At 46.6% G+C, this 21,558-nt stretch overlaps 1 protein-coding gene across 1 annotated transcript; it reads right to left on the reverse strand.

Moving 5' to 3' along the window:
* Positions 1-10,921: 10,921 nt before the first annotated feature.
* Positions 10,922-11,432, reverse strand: LOC100341630 (small ribosomal subunit protein uS8-like). Its single transcript, XM_051818417.2, has one exon. The coding sequence runs from the start codon at positions 11,376-11,378 to the stop codon at positions 10,986-10,988; it is 393 nt and encodes a 130-aa protein (XP_051674377.2). The 5' UTR covers positions 11,379-11,432; the 3' UTR covers positions 10,922-10,985.
* Between the last annotated feature and the right edge of the window lie 10,126 nt (positions 11,433-21,558).

Genomic DNA, 21,558 nt, shown 5'->3' on the forward strand with positions numbered 1-21,558 from the left:
GGGATGGTTGAAGACTCAGGCATTCGTGGGCTGGGACTTCTCTGCTGACTGTTGGCTGGGGGCCTCCACTCCTCTCTGTTTGCACCTCTCCCTGTGGCCCTTCTACCGAGGCTGGTTTGGGGTTCCTTGTGGCATGGTGGTCACTGGGAACCAGGGGTGAGCTTCACACAAGCTAGCTGGGGGGCCTTTCTTGTTGAGTCCTCCTGTAGCAGCAAGGAGCACTTCAAAAACTCTACAAAGATGGCAGAGACACAGTCTCTACACTCAAGGAGTCTACATTGTCATCAAGAGATACTGGAGCAGGAACTGTGGCCCAGCAGATTAAGCCTGACATCAGGTCCTGCCTCAGTTTCCAGTCCAGTTTCCTGCTAATGTGCCTGGGAGGCAGCAGGGGATGGCTCAAATACTTGGATTCCTGCCACCCATGCAGGAGATCTGGATGGAGCTCCTAGCTCCTGGCTTTGGATTGGGCAAGCCCCAGCTGTTACAGATATTTGGGAGGTGAACCAGCTAATGGAAGATCCATCTCTCTCTCTCCCCCCCGAACCACCTTTCAAATAAAATGAAAATAAATACTTTTTTTTTTAATTAAAAAGAGGGGTAGGAAATTGCCATGGTGGTTGAACCGTCTCTTGGGGTCTCTGTATCCCATGTAGAAATGACAGGGTTTGAATGCCAGTTCTGTTTCTGATCCCAGTTTCTGGCTGGTGTGCTCCCTGGGAGGCAGCAGATGATGATTCAAGCATGCAGGTCCCTTCCACTGATGTGGGAGACCCAGCTCCCGCCTTCAGCCTGGCTCAGCCCTATCTGTTGCAGGCATTTGGGGAGTGATCCAGCAAATGGAAGGTTTCTGTCTCTCTTTTTCAATTATTTTTTTAAAAATTGATTAATTTTTAATGCATTTTTTTTTACAAATTTTATTTAAGGGATACAAGTTTCATGTATTTCACATACACAGATTTAGGAACATAGTGATAATTCCCACCCCACCCTACCCCGCTCATACTCCAACCCTTCTTTCTCCTCCCTCTCCCATTCCTACTCTTAATTTTTGCAAAGATCTACTTTCAGTTTACTTAATGGTCGTACAGTTAACCCTATGCTAAGTAAAGAGTTCAACAAATAGTATTAAGGAAAAAAACATTGTTCCTCAAGGGAAGAGACAAGGGCTGTAAACAATCAAGTGCCCCACAGTGTGAAAAAGCATAAAACTCTACTGAAACCCATAACAATAGACTTGAACAATCAGAGAGCATGTTCTTAACTAGGAAGATCCACATCATAAAGTACTTGGGCCCCTGCCCCCCACATGGCTCCTGGCTTCAGCTTGGCCCAGCTCTGGCTTTGGCAGGCATCTGGGGAGTGAACCAGCAGATGGAAGATTCCATTCTCTCTCTCTCTCTGTCTCTCTCCTCTCTTTCTGCTCCCCACCAGCTTTCAAATAAACAAAACTAATATTTTTTGAAAGAGATGCTAGAATGTTTTCTTTAATTTCACCCCCCGGGCTGCCTTCCCGAGAGGCTGCAGCACCTCCTGCCCCTGCCAGCAGCACACGGCAGTGCTTGGTTTGGAGGAGCCTGAGGAGTCAGTGCAGGAGGCTCCCTGCCAGGACGGCTGCATGCTCCCTGCTGGGCGACCACCACGTTCACCACACACGGGGTCAGGCCTTGCCAGATCGGGTCTCAGATGCAAAGAGCAGGTGTGTTTTCTGCTTACAGGGGCAGAGCCTCAGGGGCCCCAGCCTCCCCGCTGTCCAGGGCTACTTGCAAGTTGAGGGAGGGAGGGAGGTGGTGAAGGGAGAAGTCAAGGACCCCTGGGCTGGAAGAGCAGAATGCCCAGGAGTGGTTTCCAGGACAAGGTGCCTTATCCAGTGTAACCACAGGGAATGGGTGTCATCGCTACTGTAGTCACAGGGGGGCTGGTTGTGTCTCCCATCCACTCTAAAGCCATCCCAGGGGCCAATTCTTGGCTTGCTCTTGGCGACTTCCTGGGCATCCCTCATGACTCCTCTTGTCACCCTTAGGTGATAAAAAGTACTCCGGTTCCCTTGGTCACACAAGACAGTCCCAGGTCAGGCATAAGCGTGTTCAGTGCAGTGTAATAAACACACTCTGTGTCTACAGGCCTGGTTTCTCCATCCCCTGCCTCACTTCCTGCCTCTGAGGGCAGGGGAAGCTTTTCCTCTCTTCTTCCAGGAGCGCCTCAGCCCCTTCCCATAGCTTATCATCTCTCCCTTCCTCCCTCCCTCCTTCCTTCCTTCTTTCACCCCGGTAAAGTTCCTGCTTCATGGCTTCAGCTTGGCCCAGCCCTGGCCATCATGACCATTTGGAGAGTGAACCAGCTGAAGGAATATCTCCTCTCTCTCTCCCTCTCCCCATTTCTCTGCAACTCTGCCTTTCAAATAAATAAACTAAATCTTTTTAAAAAGATGAAAAAAAATCTTAAAAGAATATGCAGTTTGGAAGGTTATAGCCAGGGTAGTTTGGACCACATGAAATTGTCATTTTATACATCAAAAGCAGCTGGCTATCAGCAGCTCCATATGTTCCATTTCTGATCCAGCTCCCTGCTAATGGCTTGAAAATGCAGTTGAAGATGTCCCAAGTGCTCGGACCTCTGCCACCTATGGGGCAGGCCTTGAAGAAGCTCCTGGCTCCTGGCTTTAGCCTGGCCCAGCCCCAGCCTTGCAGCCATCTAGGAAGTAAACCAGCAAATGAAAAATCCCTCTCTTTGTTTCTCTTTGTAATTCTGTCTTACAAATAATAGAATAAAAAGTCTTTAAAAATAAATTGATTAAATAAAAATAAAGTCTTCATTAAAAAAAATCACCCAGTAGCTTTCAGAATTCCCAATGTCCAGGCCATACCCAAGATGAGTTAAATCAGGAAAAATGAGGTGTGACCTAGATACCAGCAAGCTTTTAGTACACCCCAGGTAATCCCAAAGAACAGTGGAAGCTAAGAACCGCGGCCTGATGAGTGCTACTCTTAACAGCCATGGATCTCAATTAGAGAAGAATCACCAATTAAATCTGCATTACAGTTAAGTTAGAATTGCCAATTATAGCCACCTGGGTACTTTAAAAACCTGCAGATGACCACTTGCTGAAATTGGCAATTGTTCTGGGGCCATTCCCAAGCACTAGTATTTTTTAAATCCCCCCCCCCCCCCGCCCGGCCCCGATGGGGGGCGGGGGAGGGGGGCAGGCATTTGACACAGTGGTGAAGATGCCACTTAGGATGTCTGCATTATGTACTGCAGCTCCCGGGTTTGAGTTCTGACTCCAGCTCAGTTCCCCCTGCCTGCTAATTCACACCCTGCGAGACGGCAGGTGATGGCCCAGGTGCTTAGGTCTCTCATGGGGGAGGCAGGCAGAGTTCTGGGCTCCTGGCTTCAGCCTGGCCTGACCCTGGTCATTGCAGACAGTTGAAGAGTGAATCAGTGGATGGAAGATCTGTCTTTATGCTTCTTAAATGCTTTCTCTTTATGCTTTGCAAATAAATAAAAATAAGTAAAATTTAAAACTTTCTTTAAAGAAGCTCTTCGGAGCATTCTAGTGTACAGACAGGGTTGAGAATCACTGATCTCAAGAATGGTAACCTCCTGGAGCAAGCGCTTCAAACTCTCTAAGTCCTGAACCCACAGCAAACATCACGGATCACCCCCAGAGCTCCTTCCCAGTGAGGCCAGACATGACCTGGGGATGCTTCTCTACTCAGCTGTCAGGCAAACATCAACAACTGATCAGAGTTGCCAGATCCCCCTTGGTACAAGAAGTTAACCCAGGTCTCTCACTGGGTGGGAGAGACGTGAGCACTTGGCCCATCACCTGCTGCCTCGCAGCGTGTGGATCAGCAGGCAGGTGGAATCAAGAGGGGAGCCAGGACTCAAACCCAGGTACTCCAGTGTGGAATGCAGGCAGCCCAGGAGGCATCTCAACCACTGCACAACAGGTCTCCGCACAGGCAGCTTTGTTGTACCTGACTCCCCCGCTCCTGCCTCCATCCCCAGACTTGGAAGGTCTGACATTGTCACTGGAGAGACAGCTGTCGGGCTTTCAGACAATGCTGTGTGCCTTGCCTATAACCTTCAAATCTCAAGTGTTTTCTGCAAACATTAACTCATTTGTTTGAAAAGGTCTGGTGTTATGAGGACTAATGGGGTAATATTTACAGAACGCTCTCTGTTCCCAAGATGCAAGCAAGCTATTCACAAGTAAGGCACATTTAGAGGCCTTTGAAAACTCTCGCTGGCATTAGTGCTCTTTCTTGCTTTGCTGTGAATCTCCTTTAAGTCCAGGGTGCAGGCCACGGCACTGCTTTTTAGAAGTGACATAGGGATGTGGGAAGGGTAGCAGTAGGGCCAGCCTGGTAGAACTCCAGCCTTCGCCACTTTCTAGTTTTGTTGTCAAAAGTGAGTTTCTCAATGCTTGCAGCTTCTCTTCCGTCGTCTCTCCAGTGGGAGCTTTTGGCTCAGGTAAGGAATGAGAGAGGGTTGACAGAGTGACATCGATGGCAGCTCTGCCAAGGGGCTGGGAGCCGATTTGGGCAGAACATCTGCTCTTAAGAAAGGGAGAGCATAGAGCACAGGGCTGCTTAGGAATCCAGAACGGACCCTTTCTTCAGCTAACATTAGGATTAGAGGACTTGTCTCCAGAAAGTTTCCCATGTGTATGTCTAGTTAAATGCAAGATTTATGGGGCCAGCATTGTGGCATAGTGGGTAAAGCTGCTGCCTGTGACATTGACATCACATATGGGTGCCGGTTCTTATCCTGGCTGCTCCACTTCCAATCCAACTCCCTGTTAATGGGCCTGGGAAAAGCAGCAGAGGACGGCCTGTGTGTTTTGGCCCCTGCCACCCATGTGGGAGACCTGGATGAAGCTCCTGGCTCCTGGCTTTGGCCTGGTCCAGCGCAGGCCATTGCGGCCATTTGGGAAGTGAACCAGTAGATGGAAGGTTGATCTCTCTTTCTCTTTCTCTCTCTCTCCTTCTCCCTCTCTGTATATCTCTTTCAAACAAATAAATAAATCTTTTTAAAAAACAAGGTTTATGAAAACAGCTCTGTGGCATTGCAGGTAAAGCCACCGCCTGCAGTGCCAGCATCCCATATGGGCTCCAGTTTGAGTTCTGGCTGCTCCATTTCCAATCCAACTCTCTGCTATGGCCCAGGAAAGCAGTAGAAATGGCCCAAGTCCTTGGGCCCCTGCACCCACGTGGGAGACCCAGAAGAAGCTCCTGGCTCCTGGCTTTGGATAGGTGTGGCTCTGGTCATTGAGGCCAGTTGGGGAGTGAACCAGCAGATGGAAGACCTCTCTCTCTCTGCCTTGCCTTCTCTCTCTGTGTAACTCTGACTTTCAAAATAAATAAAACTTTAAAAAAAAACTAGATTTATGCTGAATCTAGATTTACTCAAAAAGTCACATTCTATCTATCTGAACACTACACATCTCAATTCAAAACAAAACCTCAGTAGATACTATTGGATGGTTACTCCACACCAAGCTGAATAACAAGTACAAAAATTAAAGCTCTTATTTCCCCAGTGCATGACGGGAAATCCCTGTTACAAAACACAAATAATAGGTATCATCAATTCCTTTTTTTTAAAGTATTTTTTATTTGAAAGGTAGAATTGCACAGAGAGGGGGAGACAGAGAGATCTTCCATCTGCTGGTTCACTCCCCAAATGGCTGCAAAGGTTGGTGCTGGGCCAGGCCAAACCCTGAGCCAGGAGCTTCATCTGGTTTCCTATACTGGTGCAAGAGCCCAAGCACTTGGGCCATCTTCCACAGCTTTCCCAGGCACATTAGCAGAAAGCTGGATCGGAAGTGGAGCAGCCGGGACTTGAACTGGTGCCCATACGGGCTGACAGTGCTGCAGGCAGTGGCTTAACCTGCTGCATCGCGCCACTGGCCCCTGTTTCATCAGTTCTAAGTTGCACATTTTTGTTGCTCTTCGGATACAACATTTATGGAGTTGTCAGATAAAAGTAAAAGCAGCACATAGCAGTATTGTTTCTCTTGTTGATTGGTTCAAAGAATACAATGGGGCATCTTGTACTCAAGATTACGCTGAAACCTAAATTCATTGAAAAACAGCAATCCATACCCTCACCACTCCAAAATGTTGCAACTTAAAGAGTGAACTTCTTTTTTGTTCTGACAGTTCCTGAGGGCCAGGAATGCAGGGGCAATTTAGCCCAGGTTCTGCCTCTGGGACTCTCGAGGGGCTGAGCCAAGGTGCCAGCTGGGTCTGCTGCCACCCAAAGCTTGAGGAGTGGAGGACCCACATCCAAGGTCACTCATGGGCTGTTGGCAATGGCTTCCTTTCCTTGTGCTGCAGAGAGAGATAGGCCAAGGTGGAAGCTGCAGTCTTTCATGGCTGATCTTGGAAGTTCCCTTTCATTCCCCCACTGTGTTTTATTAGCCACATGGGTTGGCCCTGATCCAAGATGTGAGGCAGTTATATAAAAGGACTCATTGGGAATCATCTTGGAGACTGACCGCCAGAGGCCCCAACACATGATGAGAACAAGGTAAGAAACAAGTGTTCCTGCCTTCCTGCGTACAGCATTTTTCCCTTTTCATCCCATATGGATGCTACTGGGAGAAACGAAGCCCACAACTGTGCTTGTGCTACCACCGAATGTACCAGCCTCAGTCTGTGCAGCAGGATAGCTGGAGCAGCAACCGGAATGAAGGTGGGAGGATGGGGAAGGGGCTATTTTGTGTTTTACTATCGGTATGGCTGCTGCCAGATGAGAGTTGCCACCTGGCTTGTGTGCAAGTTGGAGGACTTGATGTCACTTCTGACCTCTGTTCTGGCAGACATGCTACAGGAAACTGGTGCAGGCCCTTTCGTGCCATTCCACCTCCTGCCACGTGAGGACACAGCATGGAGACTCTCCCCAGATACCTAACGCTGCCACCTTGACCTTGGACTTCCCCGGTTCCAGAACTGGGAGAAATAAACTTCTAGTTTTACAAGTTACCCAGTCTATGGTATTTGTTACAGCAGCACATATAGACTAACAGGTCCAAGGACCATCTTGCTGTGGCCTTGGAGTTGATACACTTTGACTGTCCAGGCATGGACCATGTACCTACTCCAGTGCGTAGGTGAGACAGGCCATCAGGATTGGCACATTCACCTGGATCATGTGGAATCTAGAAGGTAATTCCCCAAAGGAAAGGAAAAAGGGGGTCCAGGAAGCCACAACACTAATACATGGTTGTTAAAAGCAGACTTGGTGGGAACTTCACAAGGGGGTACTTTGTGTGTAGGATGAAGATGGGAACAAGGACATAGCTCCAATTACCAGCTGCCATTTGAACTCAGAGATCAAAGGTGTGTGTGTTCTCTGATAGAATGTGGAAAACCACCCAAATGCTGGAGGAGCTGCTTTGACCATGCACCCACACTCATTTCCGGGTCCCACCCAGCCTAGCTAGGAGTCAGAGCTCTCAGTACCAGGATTAATCCTGGACTGATCAATTTTACTCCCTTCCCAATAAACATGACAATAGACCAAACAATATTTAAGTAGAGTTTGGTAAAAATATGAGTAGGACTAAGGGTAAGGAGAAATGAAAGGACAGAATACCCCAAGAAGGTGGGATATATTAGTAGTCACAAAGATATTATATAACAGGTCTAGAACATAATTAAAAATAAAAATGATGGAATCAAAACATAATTGGTAGGGCTGGTTCTGTGTCATAGTGGGTTAAAGCCCCAACCTGCAGTGCTGGCATCCCATATGGGCACCGATTCAAGTCCTGGCTGGTCCACTTCCGATCCAGCTCTCTGCTATGGCCTGGGAAAGCCGTAGAAGATGGCCCAAGTCCTTGGGCCCCTGCACCCATGTGGTAGACCTGGGAGAAGCTCCTGGCTCCTGGCTTCGGATCAACTCAGCTCTGACTGTTGTGTTCACTTGGGGAATGAACCAGTGGGTGGAAGACCTCTCTCATTCTCTAGCTCTACCGCTCTCTGTAACTCTGTCTTTCAAATAAATAAAATAAATCTTAAAAAAAAAGAATAAAGGTTTCAAAGCTCAAAGGAACTGCACTTTAAAAAAACATAATTGGTATTATTTTATCTTGGGCATGCAAGAAGAGATACCTTCTGTCACTTTTTAGCAAGAGAAAGGGAAGCAACTTTGTCTTATGGGCCAGGATGGAAAAATAGCTTTGTAGACCACTTGGAGTTCTTTCTCAGAAGACACCATTCAAGCCACAGAAACAGGTAGTTAAAGGGTGAGTAGCCTAGACTGTCTAGAGAAAGGCGTGTTAGAGAGGTTCTTTATGCTTGGGAGGTGGAGGCGGGCCTGGTGGTGGAAACAACACTGCCACCCCCCCCCCCCGTGGCTGGCGTTCTATAAATCCCTGGGGACCAGCTCTGTGTGTCCATAATGGACTGAGATAGGCTTAAAGGGCTGCCATATTGGGCCCCTTGGCAGAGCTGAGCGTTGAGGAAGCCCACCACCCTCCACGAAGAGCCTCTGTGGTCCCAGCAGGGACTCCCTGTTGGCTCCTCTCAGCAGAGAAGAAGGTTTTTAAAGAGAACCAACTGGTCTTCAACACTGACATGGTGTGGCCAAGAGAAGTAAAGACAGCACAGAACTAGCAGTGTCACCCACTTTGCATTGAGGAGGCCTGGCCAAGCCTGCACCCCAACAGAACCAATTTGAACAGGTGCACTTTGGGAGAGAGACAGTGATCTTCTAGTTACTAAGACAGGTGGGAGCTATAGCAATTTTGTTCAGTATTGATATGTTGGCTTGTTGGAGCAGTTCATACTGGTTGGATATATCATTCTAAAATAAATGTTCTAACTAGGCTTGCCTTATATTTCTGAACATTTGCAACTACATTATATTGACTTATGCAGGTGTGTTACAGCCCTGTGTATCACACCCTAGGCCACTACTATCCTACCCCTTAGAAATTCTCAGCAAGTTTGGAAATTTGTATCAAAATGAAAACAGGATATAATCTGAGTTCCCAAGGAGATCAATGACTACAGGTTAGTCTTGTTTGTGTACTTCCTTTGTGGCCACTTCTGTGTTAAGGTCTTTATGTGCCTTATCTCACTTAAATCTCACAACTGTCTACAAAATAGTTTTTTTTTTTTTTTTTTTTTTTTTTTTTTTTTTTTTTTTTTTTTTTACAGGCAGAGTGGACAGTGAGAGAGAGAGACAGAGAGAAAGGTCTTCCTTTGCCGTTGGTTCACCCTCCAATGGCTGCCGCGGCCGGCGTGCTGCAGCTGGTGCACCGCCCTGATCCGATGGCAGGAGCCAGGTGCTTCTCCTGGTCTCCCATGGGATGCAGGGCCCAAGGACTTGGGCCATCTTCCACTGCACTTCCTGGCCACAGCAGAGAGCTGGCCTGGAAGAGGGGCAACCAGGACAGAATCCGGCTCCCCGACCGGGACTAGAACCCGGTGTGCCGGCGCCACAAGGTGGAGGATTAGCCTAGTGAGCCGCGGTGCCGGCCACAAAATAGTTTTATTATATCACTGTTTTACAGATTACTTTCAAGTAAATCTGAGCATGAAATACAACAGAAATGGATGCTCCAATAACCACTGAAAACAAAAATTGGCATGGGCATTTAGTGCAGCAGTTAAGATGCGCTTTGTGACAATTGCATTCCATATCCGAGGGCCTGGGTTCGAGTACCAGCTCTGGTTTCTAATTTCAGCTTCTTGCTGATGCACATCCTGGGAGGCAGCAATGATGGCTCCACTGATTGGGCACCTGCCACCCACATGGGAGCCCTGGCTTCAGCCTGGCCCAGCCCTGCCTATTGCAGGCATTTGGGGAATAGGGGATGAACCACCAGATGAAAGATCTCTATCTCTCTCCCTCACTTTCTCTCTCTTTCTCCCTTTGTCTTTCAGATAAATAAAAATATTTTTAAATGCTCTTAAAAATGCTAAAATAGGTTCACTCCTCTGTCCCTAACCCATTCAGTTTTTAAGAATGCTGAGTGGTCAGGCCTCAGAATCAGCCCTTAAGGCATTCAGATCTGGCTGAAGAGTGCATGAGAATATTTTAGACATGGAAAGCCAAGACACTCTGGGGAAAAAAAAAAACCCTAAATGAAAGATCTCTGCAAGTGAGATCCCAGTGGAAAGAACCGGGCCATCAAAGAAGGAGGTACCTTTCTCTGAAGGGAGGAGAGAACTTCCACTTTGACTATGACCCTGTCTGAATAAGATCAAAGTCGGAGAACTCAAAAGGCTTCCATAGCCTTGGCAACTCATGACTAGAGCCTAGGGAGATTACTGACGCCATAAACAAGAGTGTCAAATTGTTAAGTCAACAATAGGAGTCACTGTGTACTTACTTCTCATGTGGGATCTGTCCTTAGTGTGTTGTCCAATGTGAAGTAATGCTATAACTAGTACTGAAACAGTATTTTACACTTTGTGTTTCTGTGTGGGTGCAAACTGATGAAATCTTTACTTAATATATACTAAATCGATCTTCTGTATATAAAGATAATTGAAAATGAATCTTGATGTGAATGGAATGGGAGAGGGAGCGGGAGATGGGAGGGGTGCGGGTAGGAGGGAAGTTATTGCGGGGGGGAGGAAAGCCATTGTAATCCATAAACTGTACTTTGGAAATTTATATTCACTAAATAAAAGTTAAAAAAATTAATGAGAAAAAAAATGCTGAATAATTCTTAAAGTGCAGTCCCCAGAGCAGCAGTTTCATCGTCATCCGGCACCTCGTTAGGAATGTCAGTTCTTAGCCCCCACTCCAGACTCTGATAAGAAACATGGACATCCCAAGTGGTGTCTGAACTGTCAGGCCAAACGCCTTCCCAGCGGTGACTCAGGATGGCTCTGTTCTCTGAGTTGGACTTTTTAATGTGTGTGTGTGTGTGTGTCACTGGCAGTGGCCAGTTTGCCTTTTTTTTTTTTTTTTTTTTTTTTTGTCCATTGAGCTTTTATTTGTATGCCTGTGTTACATCCCTAGAAAAAGAATCCCAGGATCTTCCCTCCTGTGTGTTTTTGTCGTGCTTCTTCATGGTCCATGATGCCAGCTGAGGTTGTCAGTACAATGAAACCAAACTGGCGGGATGGAAGCAGATTATTCTGCCATTTTTCTAGATCTTTCAACTGCACATCAAATCTGGGGCTGATCACTCCATACTTGTTTAACCTGCCGCTGAGGTTCACCACGATCTTCCCAGCTCTGTGATCGTCAATGATTTCAAACTCGCCAATGTAACCATGCTTCATCATCACAGTCAGAAACCTGACGATGACTTTGGAGCACGGCCTGATGAGAACCTGGCGCCTGCCTCTCTCCTCGGCATTGTTGATGCTCTTGAGAGCATCGGCCAGGACGATCATGCGCACCATCGCGGCGGCACGGAAAGATGGCGGAAAGAAGACGGGCGGAGCGAGAGCAAGGAGTTATATCGCCTGGCTTCTTTTTTGTCAGTGGGATAATGAACTACGGTTTGGTGAGACGGAAGTAGAGGTAATGAAGCTTAGTTTATTAAAGTACATTCCTAGAGAGGAGTTGTCCAGTGGCAAGAAAACGTGGCTCCCTCTCTTCCTGGTTTGGGGCTTCTAGCCCTGAAGTAGGAAGGGCATTGACTGGTGTGTGGCCATGACTCTCATACTTAGCGTGATTGCCATCTGGGAGTTGCATACCCTTAGGCTGTCTGTGCCTGTAGCTGCAAACTAGACTTCTCTGGTTTAGCTGAGAGCCTGTTTTATCAGGACACTAACCACAAGTTAAACCACAAAGTGGACAGTCTTGGGTGCCCCCTGCCAGAGAGCAGGGACTTGGTTTCACCAGGGAAGAGGGTTTTGTGGCCCTTCCCCCAGCTGCTCGTGTCTAACTCTGGCAGACGTGTGTGTGCACGTCATTTTGTGTTCTTATAGAGCTGTGTGTGTTGTGTGGTGAACTGCTGGTTGTGGGTGTATAGCATGTAGATGGGACCACAGGAGAAACATGCAAGCTGTTCCCTTCAAACCCCACTGTAGAAAAAAGCAAAACTGCCACTCAACCAAAGGAGAAAGGTGCACTGGGAGGCAGCCTTGAGCACACACTCCATCCAGAGCCACACCACCCCACCTGAATCCCAGCTCGATCTGATCAGCTGTGTGACTTCGGGTACGTGATTTAACCTCTCTGCACCTTAGTTTCCTGTTCCATCAAATGGAGGTAATAATAGTTACTATGAGAATTAAATGAGTTACATTGGTAGCATGCTTAAAACAGTAGCTAGAAGACAGTTACCACCATGTAAATGCTAAATAAAAATACATTTTAACCCGCTGTTATATCATCTGTAATTTCCCGCAGGATATATTAGGAAACACAGACTATGAGTATCTATTATATCATATACATCTTAGTGGTGCAAACCCAGGGGAAGCCTAAGCCTTCGAGGTGGATCCCGAATAGCAAAATGGACTTGAAATTCATAGTGGAGCTGAGCAGAATTTGCTAACTGGATGTTGCACTCGTGGTGTTAATGTTTTATGCTCCTGAAAAAACACCCCGGGGCCCTTGCCCAAGTGTGTTCCTATTTCAAGAGCCCTCAAAAGTCCCATTTTGCCACCAGGACTTGACCGATGAACTGTGATGTTCAGTCAGTTTTGAAAATCAGCCAGTCAGCACTGAGCGCTTTCTCACCAGCTTGCGTTCCTCATTGCACAGCAGACAGGAGTGGGAATGGCGGGACTTCCCTATGTAAGGAAGTCCTTCTCTTTGTTCCCTTGCAGCACCCATTAATTTCATTAATTTAATTTTATTTTATCTTAGATTTATTTATTTTACTTGAAAATCACAGTTACACACAGAGAGAAGGAGAGGCAGAGAGAGAGAGAGAGAGAGATCGATCTTCCATCCGCTGGTTCACTCCCCAGATAGCTGCAACAGCCGGAGCTGCTCCAGTCTGAAGCCAGGAGCCAGGAGCTTCTTCCGGGTCTCCCACATGGGTGCAGGGGCCCAAGGACTTGGGCCATCATCTTCTACTGCTTTCCCAGGCCATAGCAGAGAGCTGGTTTGGAGGTGGAGCGGCCGGGACTCAAACTGGCACCCACATGGGCGGCCAAGCACCCATTCATTTTATACCAGAAGCTCCCCAGTTTGCAAACTGCTTCCTAAAAATAAAGTCTCTCTCTTGTCAGCAATACTTTTCTAGTGATTGTTTGTCGACACTGGAGAGAGATTAACACTGAAACGCCCAAGCTGACCATTCATCCAACATTCATTAAGAATCTACCGTATGTCAAGCACCATGAGAGGAAGCGGACAAACATTTGCCCAGAGTGGATGTGATGTCTACCCTTGCGGGGCTCCAAGATGAGACCTCAAGGACAGACGGTGCCCACCCTCCAGGACAGGTGGGAGGAGAGCTCCAGGTGGTGGGGACAGCAGGTACAGGGGAAGTACATGCTCAGTAGGTTTTAGCAACTGATCCAAGCTGGTGTGGCTAGACAGTAGCGGGCAAGAGTCATTGTAAACAGCAGGTGATTCAGGTTTCACTCACCCTCTCCAAGGCACTGGGCCTGGTGACCCTTGAAAGTGGCCCCTTGGATTTCTGTGCCATTTCACCTCCCTCAGTGAATTTTCTCCCATTTTATGAGGACTTGAGAATTGTCCTTCCAAATTTGCGTCTACTTGGAGCTTCAAAATTTGACCGTATTTGGAAATGGGGTCTTTCCAGATATAATTAATTAGGCTGGTTACTGAGACGAGTTAGGGTGGGCCTTGCATCCAGTGACTGGTGCTGTTATAAGAAGGCCATGAGAAGACAGAAGCAGAGATGGGAGCAATGCAGCTCAAGCCATGTCAAGGATTCCTGGCAACCACCAACCCACAAGCTAGGCGCGGAACAAATGTTCTCTCAGATCTCCAGAAGGAACTAACTCTGCCAGCACCTTAATTTCATATCCCTGAACAACGAGACAATAAGTTTGTGTTGTTTAAGACACCAGCCTGTGCTAATTTGTTATGGCAGCCATAAGCAACTAACACACATCATCCTCATTCTTCATTTGCAGTCCTCGGCCTTGGTTCCCCTCCCTGGGCATCCACTGGGTGCTGTACAAAGTTCCCATCCTCTCTGCTTCCCTCCCTCACACTCTGCCCTGGCACCTCTCAGCAAACAGCCTTACTTTCCACCCAAGGCATCTTTTCCTTCCACAGTTTCTGAGCTTACATTGATCAATAGCCCTAAAAAGAATGCTAATGTATAACAGCCCATTATGATAAAAGTCAAAGCACTTCCGCCTTCAAGCTGTATGAACTGTACTGTAACTGCTGTAAGGGGAGCTTCTTAGTATTCTCAGTGGGAGGCATCCAGAAGAAGATACTGACCATAGACAGGACCATCCCCAGTGTGTGACTGCACCAGAAGACCTCCCCGTGGGACAGGGTGTGCAGCTGGAGGACACTGATACGGTGGTATTGCTGATCCCAGTCCTGTGTAAGCCTAGGTTAATGTGTGTATTTGTGTCTTACTTTATAGTCCAAAAGTTTAAAAAGTAAAATAAAAATGATTTTCAATAAAAAGGTTATAGAATAAGTATATAAGCTACACAATGTGTTTCAAGTTAAATGGTATTACAAGAATCAAAATTTGGGGCTGGTGTTGTGGCATACGGATTAAGCTGCATCTCATCTGGGTGCTGGTTTAAATCACATCTGTTCCACCTGCAATCCAGCCCCTTGGAAAAGCAGCAGAGGATAGCCCAAGCTTCGGCCCTTGATACCCATGTGGGAGACCTGGAGGAAGCTCCAGCCTCCTGGCTTCAGCCTGGCCCAGCCCTGGCTGTTGCAGACATCTGGGGAGTGAACCAGCAGGTGGAAGAGCTCTTTGTCTCTATCTCTGTCTCTCTCTCTCTCTCTCTGTAACTCTGACTTTCAAATAAATACTAAATCTTTTTTAAAAGAATCAAAAAGTTAATAGAAATTAAAATATTTGTAAAAATGTTACTGTGGGGGCCAACACTGTGGTGCCGTGGGTTAAGCAGCAATTTGGGATACCGGCATCCATTATCTGAGTGCTGGTTTGAGTCCTGGATGTTTTGGCTTCTGACCCAGCTCCCTGGTAATGCACCTGGGAAGGCAGCAGATGGGGGCCCAAGTGCTTGGGTCCCTGCCACCCAGGTGGGAGACCCAGATGGGGTTCCAGGCTCCTGATTCTGTCCTGGCTCAGCCCTGGTTGCTGTAACTATCTGGGGAGTGAAGCAGCAGATGGAAGATCCCTGTCTCTCCTCTATCACTCTGCCTTTCAAATACCTAAATAAATACATTTTTTAAAGTTAGTTTACCAAGCTTATTATTAAAAAAAAACCTTCATTTTTCAAAAACTGCAGCATAGCCCATGTGCAGTGTTTATGAAGCCTACACCAGTGTACAGCAAGGACCTAGGCTGCCCCCTGCACTCACCGCTCTCTCACTGACTCACCCAGAGCAGCTCCAGTGCTGCTACCCATTCATGATGGGTGCACCTCACTGCTGCACCTTTTCAAAATCGTTCTCACCTTTCAGGTCATGTTTTTACCATATATTTTGTACATTTAAGTGCACAAATACTTACTGTTGTGACATTCAGTACAGTAACATGATGTACAGGTTTGCAGCCGGGGAGCAATGGGCTCTACCACGTAGGTGTGTAGTAGGCTTCCGTAAGCACAGTCAGTGATGTTCACCCAACAATGAAGCACCCAAAGACACGTTTCTCAGAACACAGACTTGTTAAGTGGTGCACAGCTACGCATGTGGCCCTTTGCTCCTAATGAGATAAAAGCGTATTAAAACTACAGAGATATCATTTCTCACCTATCACATTGGCAATAATTTGAATGCTTGACAACACACTCATTACAAGGGAGTGAGGGAGACAAGCACCATCATACAATGCTGACGGGAATGCAAAATGACACAACCCCTGTTAGAGAAATGAGCAAGAGCTAACAATGATGCTTATTTACTTATCTTTTGACCCAGGACATGTACTTCTGGGAAACTACCCTGAAGGTGCCTCCACCAACAGGAAAGAGAGTGTTTACAAGTGCAATGTTTTTCATTACAGTATTATTGTAATAGTAAGACGTTGAAAACAACCACAAAAGCACTACTAACTCAAACTGAGACGAGCCTACACCATGGGGCACTATGTAGCGATAACAAAAAAAAGAAAGATTTCTATAAATTGGTAGGGCGTGATTGTGAGGATTTATTATTAAGTGAAATAAATGAAGTACATCCAGTACACTAGAGTGTGAAAAATAAAGGAAAATAAATAAATAAAGGAAAAAAAACGGAAAGGATAAATCAGAGACCAATGAAAATACCTCCTTTTGGAGGAGGAAGAGAACGGAATGAGTGGAGACTTTACCGTGTTTGTTTATTCTGAGTATCTGGAGGGCAAATGATGAATGTTCAGGTCCAGCAGCTGTGTAGATGTTCAGAAAGCATTTCAAGAATGAATGACTGACTATGGCTCGTCAGTCCCTCACTGTGCAGTCTGGAGAAATAAATGGATTCCAGTAGGCTGGGAGTAGAGGGTGGGTGCACCCATGGTCCAAGAGGACACTCCAAGCACAGCACCCTGTTTGGGAAGCTATGATGGAGAACTGTCTACTCCTTTTCATTCCTCAGTAGGCAAAACGCTAGATGTTTCCCACTAGCCAGCGATAAAACTAGAGTCAGCACTGTGGACATTTTGAGCCTGGTGGTTCTAGAGAAAGAACTGTGAACACATGACTCAGGGAGACTGGATCCAAACGGTCCACTTCCGTTTGCACAGCTGTTCTGTTGCTGCTAAGCAAACATCCACTCCCTATGGGCCCCCAAATTGAACCCGGACCAAGACTTTGCACCCATGGTCGATGAAGGAAATCACAATTTGTCTCCTTTGAACGCACAGGATGAACTTATCTTTGGATATTAGCCTTTTCTGCTGTTCAGCTGTTTTCTTGGTGGCAAACTTTTCTTTTTGAAAAGCTCTTTTCATCTCCTTCCTTCTTCTCTACTTCCCATCACCTGTGAGAATAATTCCAGGATCATACGTGAACTCTGACTCAGCGACTGTGCACCAGAACTATTTTAGGTGGAGCACTTCCTCCCGAGTCCCCATGTCCCCTGGTTGCCTGCATCCTGCGGATTTCCTCGGTTCTGCTGCTGAGAACAGGAAGCCAAGGCCAGAAGCAGCCGATAGGCGCAGTACCCCGGTGACTCTTCCCGGTTCCTGGAGGACCAGTAAGAAAACCCTGATTTAGTAAAAATTCCCTGGCAAGAAAATTAGGAATTTACTGGAGGCAAGTAGCCTCAAGAATGTTATTTATAAGCACATTTTTTTTTTTTTTTGGAGCCAGGTTAAAAAAGTTTTCTTAGGAATGACATTAAGTAAATTTTTTAGCTATCTGGAAAGACTTCACTAGATTTTTCCACTAATGAGATAACCAAAGGCAAGGAAGTGGCTCAACTCCACTTTTTACAATTTTATCACATTTGCCAACCAGTCCCGTCCGCTTCAGCACATCTGTCCCTTAGTGAACAGTCTTCTGAGGGAGAAGCACTTGTGCTCCTCCCCCGAAGTCTTTGTAACCCCCGAGACAGGACATCACCGTTAGAGTGTGGTTAGGGTTTGACCAGGGATGGAGCACACTAGCCATGCACGTTGCCCTTCCATGACCCCATTCCCCAGCAGACATCACTAATCTATCTGGCTTGCATATTCTTCCCCTGAAAACCAGTGTGCCTTCAGAATTACACTACAGGCACTCATGCCATGGAATCAGAATCTCCAGGTCTAAAACCTATTTGTAGGCCAGCGCTGCGGCTCAACAGGCTAATCCTCCGCCTTGTGGCGCCAGCACACCAGGTTCTAGTCCCGGTCGGGGTGCCGGATTCTGTCCCGGTTGCCCCTCTTCCAGGCCAGCTCTCTGCTGTGGCCAGGGAGTGCAGTGGAGGATGGCCCAAGTCCTTGGGCCCTGCACCTGCATGGGAGACCAGGAGAAGCACCTGGCTCCTGCCATCGGATCAGTGCGGTGCGCCGGCCGCAGCGCGCCGTCTGCGGCGGCCATTGGAGGGTGAACCAACGGCAAAGGAAGACCTTTCTCTCTCTCTCTCTCTCTCACTGTCCACTCTGCCTGTCAAAATAAATAAATAAATAAAAAATAAAATAAAACCTATTTGTAATAAAGAAGAGAGGCTTAATGCATGAAAATGCACTAGACAAGGGTGAACATGGTGAGATGGTACACAGCGTATGAATGTCTTGGGCTTAAGTTCTAGCTTCAAGCACAGTTTTAAATTGTTTTTTTAGATTTATTCTTTCTGCTCATGCAAAACAAGATGGATAATGCTTTCACTTTAGCATCATTGTGAGAATTAGTTTTTTGCTCTCTTTTGTTTTTAATGCTTCTGAAAGTTTCTATCACAGTGCCTCGCACATATAGGATACACAATAGACGTCAATTTAGCATGATTATTTGAGGGAGACTCTGGATTGCTTGGTAGCAAAAGACCCTCTCCAGAGAGTACCCTTTCCCACTCTTCATTTAGTGCCTGGTAGAACCTCCAGGGGTAGAGGATTCAAGGTGGAGAAAACTAGTACCCAAAGAAAACAATTGCATTTTCTTAAACAACTCTGCATCAAAGTCAAGGAGAGGGTGCGTGGTGACTTTAAAGTTGGTAAATTTCAATGCTGACTGGTCTTTCTGTCACTTCCCTCCTTCGAGGTTATTTCTTTTCATTCTTCAAGGAGTTTGGCATCTAGTTTTCTAAATGTAATCAGGCTGGCGCCGCGGCTCAATAGGCTAATCCTCCGCCTTGCGGTGCCGGCACACCGGGTTCTAGTCCTGGTCGGGGCGCTGGATTCTGTCCCGGTGGCCCCTCTTCCAAGCCAGCTCTCTGCTGTGGCCCGGGAGTGCAGTGGAGGATAGCCCAAGTCCTTGGGCCCTGCACCCTATGGGAGACCAGGATAAGTACCTGGCTCCTGCCATCAGATCAGCGCAGTGCGCCGGCTGCAGCGCGCCAGCCACGGCGGCCATTGGAGGGTGAACCAACGGCAAAAGGAAGGCCTTTCTCTCTGTCTCTCTCTCTCTCACTGTCCACTCTGCCTGTCAAAAATAAAAATAAAAATAAAAATAAAAATAAATAAATGTAATCATTCTCTCCAAAACTGTGTTGTCTTAGTTGCTGATTTTAATATTAATTGGGGGGGGGGGTGGGAAATCATTTGGCACATTGCTTACGATGCAGCAGGTGATGGCGTAAATAGTTGGGTCCCTGAAATCCACATGGGAGATCCAGAAGTTGTAGCTTCCTGATTTCAGCCCCATCTGTTGTAGACATTTCAGAAATGAACCCGCAGATGGGAGATCTCTCTCTCTCTCTCTCTCTCTCTTTCTCTCTCTCTCTGTCTCCCTCTCACTGCTTTTTATAACAAATAAACAAAAATTGAAAAATAAAACCCAAACATTGATTATGACTGATCATTCCAGTCTCCAGCTCTCTCGATTATCTCCTGCGGTCATCTTATCCTCCCATCTGCCTCGGCCCTAGGATCACACCTTGTCTAAGTGTGCTTGTGCTGCCACACAAACTACCACACCCTGGGGGGCCTCAACCACAGCTCTGGAGACCAAAAGTCTTGGTTTGAGGGGTTGGGAGACTTGGTTGCCTTTTCCTGAGCTCTCTCATCTTGGCTTGCAAATGGTTTCTCGCACTGTGCTTGCATGGTCTTCTCTCTGCACACAAGCACCTCCGATCGCTCTCTTCTATTGATAATTATTGTTAAGTCTTTTATCTGAGAGACAGAGGGACACACATACAGACAGAAAGACAAGGAGACCGTCTATCCACTAATTCACTCCTAAGATGCCCACAGAGGCTGGGCAAGGCCAGGCCAAAGCCAGGAGCTAGGAATTCAAGCCACATCTCCCACGTGGGTGGCAGGGACCCAGCCATTTGAATCATCACCTGCTGGCTTCCAGGGTGTGCACCAACAGGAAGCTGTTTTAAGCCAGGACTCAAATCCAAGTACCCAAGAACAATGTGGGGCACAAGCATCCCCACCAGCATCTTAGCTGCTGGAGAACACGTCTGCTTCTGCTATCTCTTTTTGTGTCCAAAAAGACTGAGTTGAGAGAGCTGGAGACAAACTAATGTTTGTGTTTCATTTTTAAATTTTTATTTATTATGAAAGGCAGTGAGAGGGATACAGAGAGTTAGAGAGAGGCAGAGAATGAGAAAGAGAGAAAGATCTTCCATCTGCTGATTCATTTCTGAAATGTCCATTAGACATTAGTTTGGATCAGGGCCCGCCCCACCCACCTCATTTTAACTTAGTCACTTCTTTGACATCCCTATCCCCAAATATAGTCATGTTTGAGGTTATGGGAGTCACAGCTTTAGCATATTAATTTTGATGGAACACTTCTAGACCAATTCCTGAAACATCTCTATAATCTCAACTGCTTAGTCACTGCCTCCTATCTTTCCAGCTCAGTTGCTCTCCTTGCCCCCCAAACTAACAACCCTTCAACTTAGTGGGTTTGAATCCCACATTCCCTCCTGATAATCACCCTTTCCCATAGATATAAAATAGATATTAAGGAATAAAACCCATGGACTCCAACAAACTCCTGCAACTGTTTCCTGCGGAAGGGAGGCAGAGAGACAAACAGAGAGATACTTTTCCTTGATTTATTTAGCCACACTTCCACTACCTGATGTTATATATGCATATATAGATGTAGGTACAAAAATTGTCGTTACTGTCCCCTACACTAGAGTGGAAGCCCCAAGAGGGTTGGGACTGTCTTGTCCGTTGATCCCTTCTGTGCTCTTAGAACAACGTCTGGCACACAGGGAAGTGCTCCATAAGCACTCAATCCCGAAAGCTGCCTTTGGAAAAAATATCTAACACCTCGAAGTTGTTGATGCACTTAGATTAAAAACACTAAAGAGAAAAATCACATCCACAAGGGGGTGCCAGAAAACTTCTTTGGAACCTGCCATAGTGTAAGACTAATAGTTCCTTGATTTGTTCTGTTTAAAGTAAAAAGTGGCACCAAATACCTTAATTTTCCAAAAATAAGTATGATATAAATATATTAATATAGTAAAATTTTATACTCTTGAATTAAAAGTATATACAACAGGTCCTCAAAAAGTTCATGGAAAATTATGTTATGAAAAACTATGCATGGCTTTCAAAATTTTTTACACCATAATTAACCTATCTTTTTTAAAGTAACATTTTAACTGATTAACAATTCTTCTGAATATACTATAATTTGCTTAACTTCTTTTTTTTAAATGTTACTCATTTTAATCTACTTGAAAGGCAGAGCTGGGGTGGGTGGGGGTAGGGGATGGGGCGTGGAGATCCTCCATCTGCTGTTTCACTCCCCAAATGCCTGCAAAAACCAGGGCTGGGCCAGGAACTCCATCCAGTCTCTCGGGTGGGTGGCCGGGGCCAAACACTTGATCCATCACCTGCTGCCTCGCAGGTGCATAAGCAGAAAGCTGGACCAGAAGCAGAGTAGTGGGAACTTGAACTAG

Source organism: Oryctolagus cuniculus, chromosome 4 (assembly GCF_964237555.1).
Source record: "Oryctolagus cuniculus chromosome 4, mOryCun1.1, whole genome shotgun sequence".
Taxonomy (NCBI): Eukaryota; Metazoa; Chordata; class Mammalia; order Lagomorpha; family Leporidae; genus Oryctolagus; species Oryctolagus cuniculus.

Excerpts from the sequence above, each read along its gene's own strand:
- LOC100341630 (XM_051818417.2), bottom strand. The coding sequence starts at position 11,378 with ATGGTGCGCATGATCGTCCTGGCCGATGCTCTCAAGAGCATCAACAAT.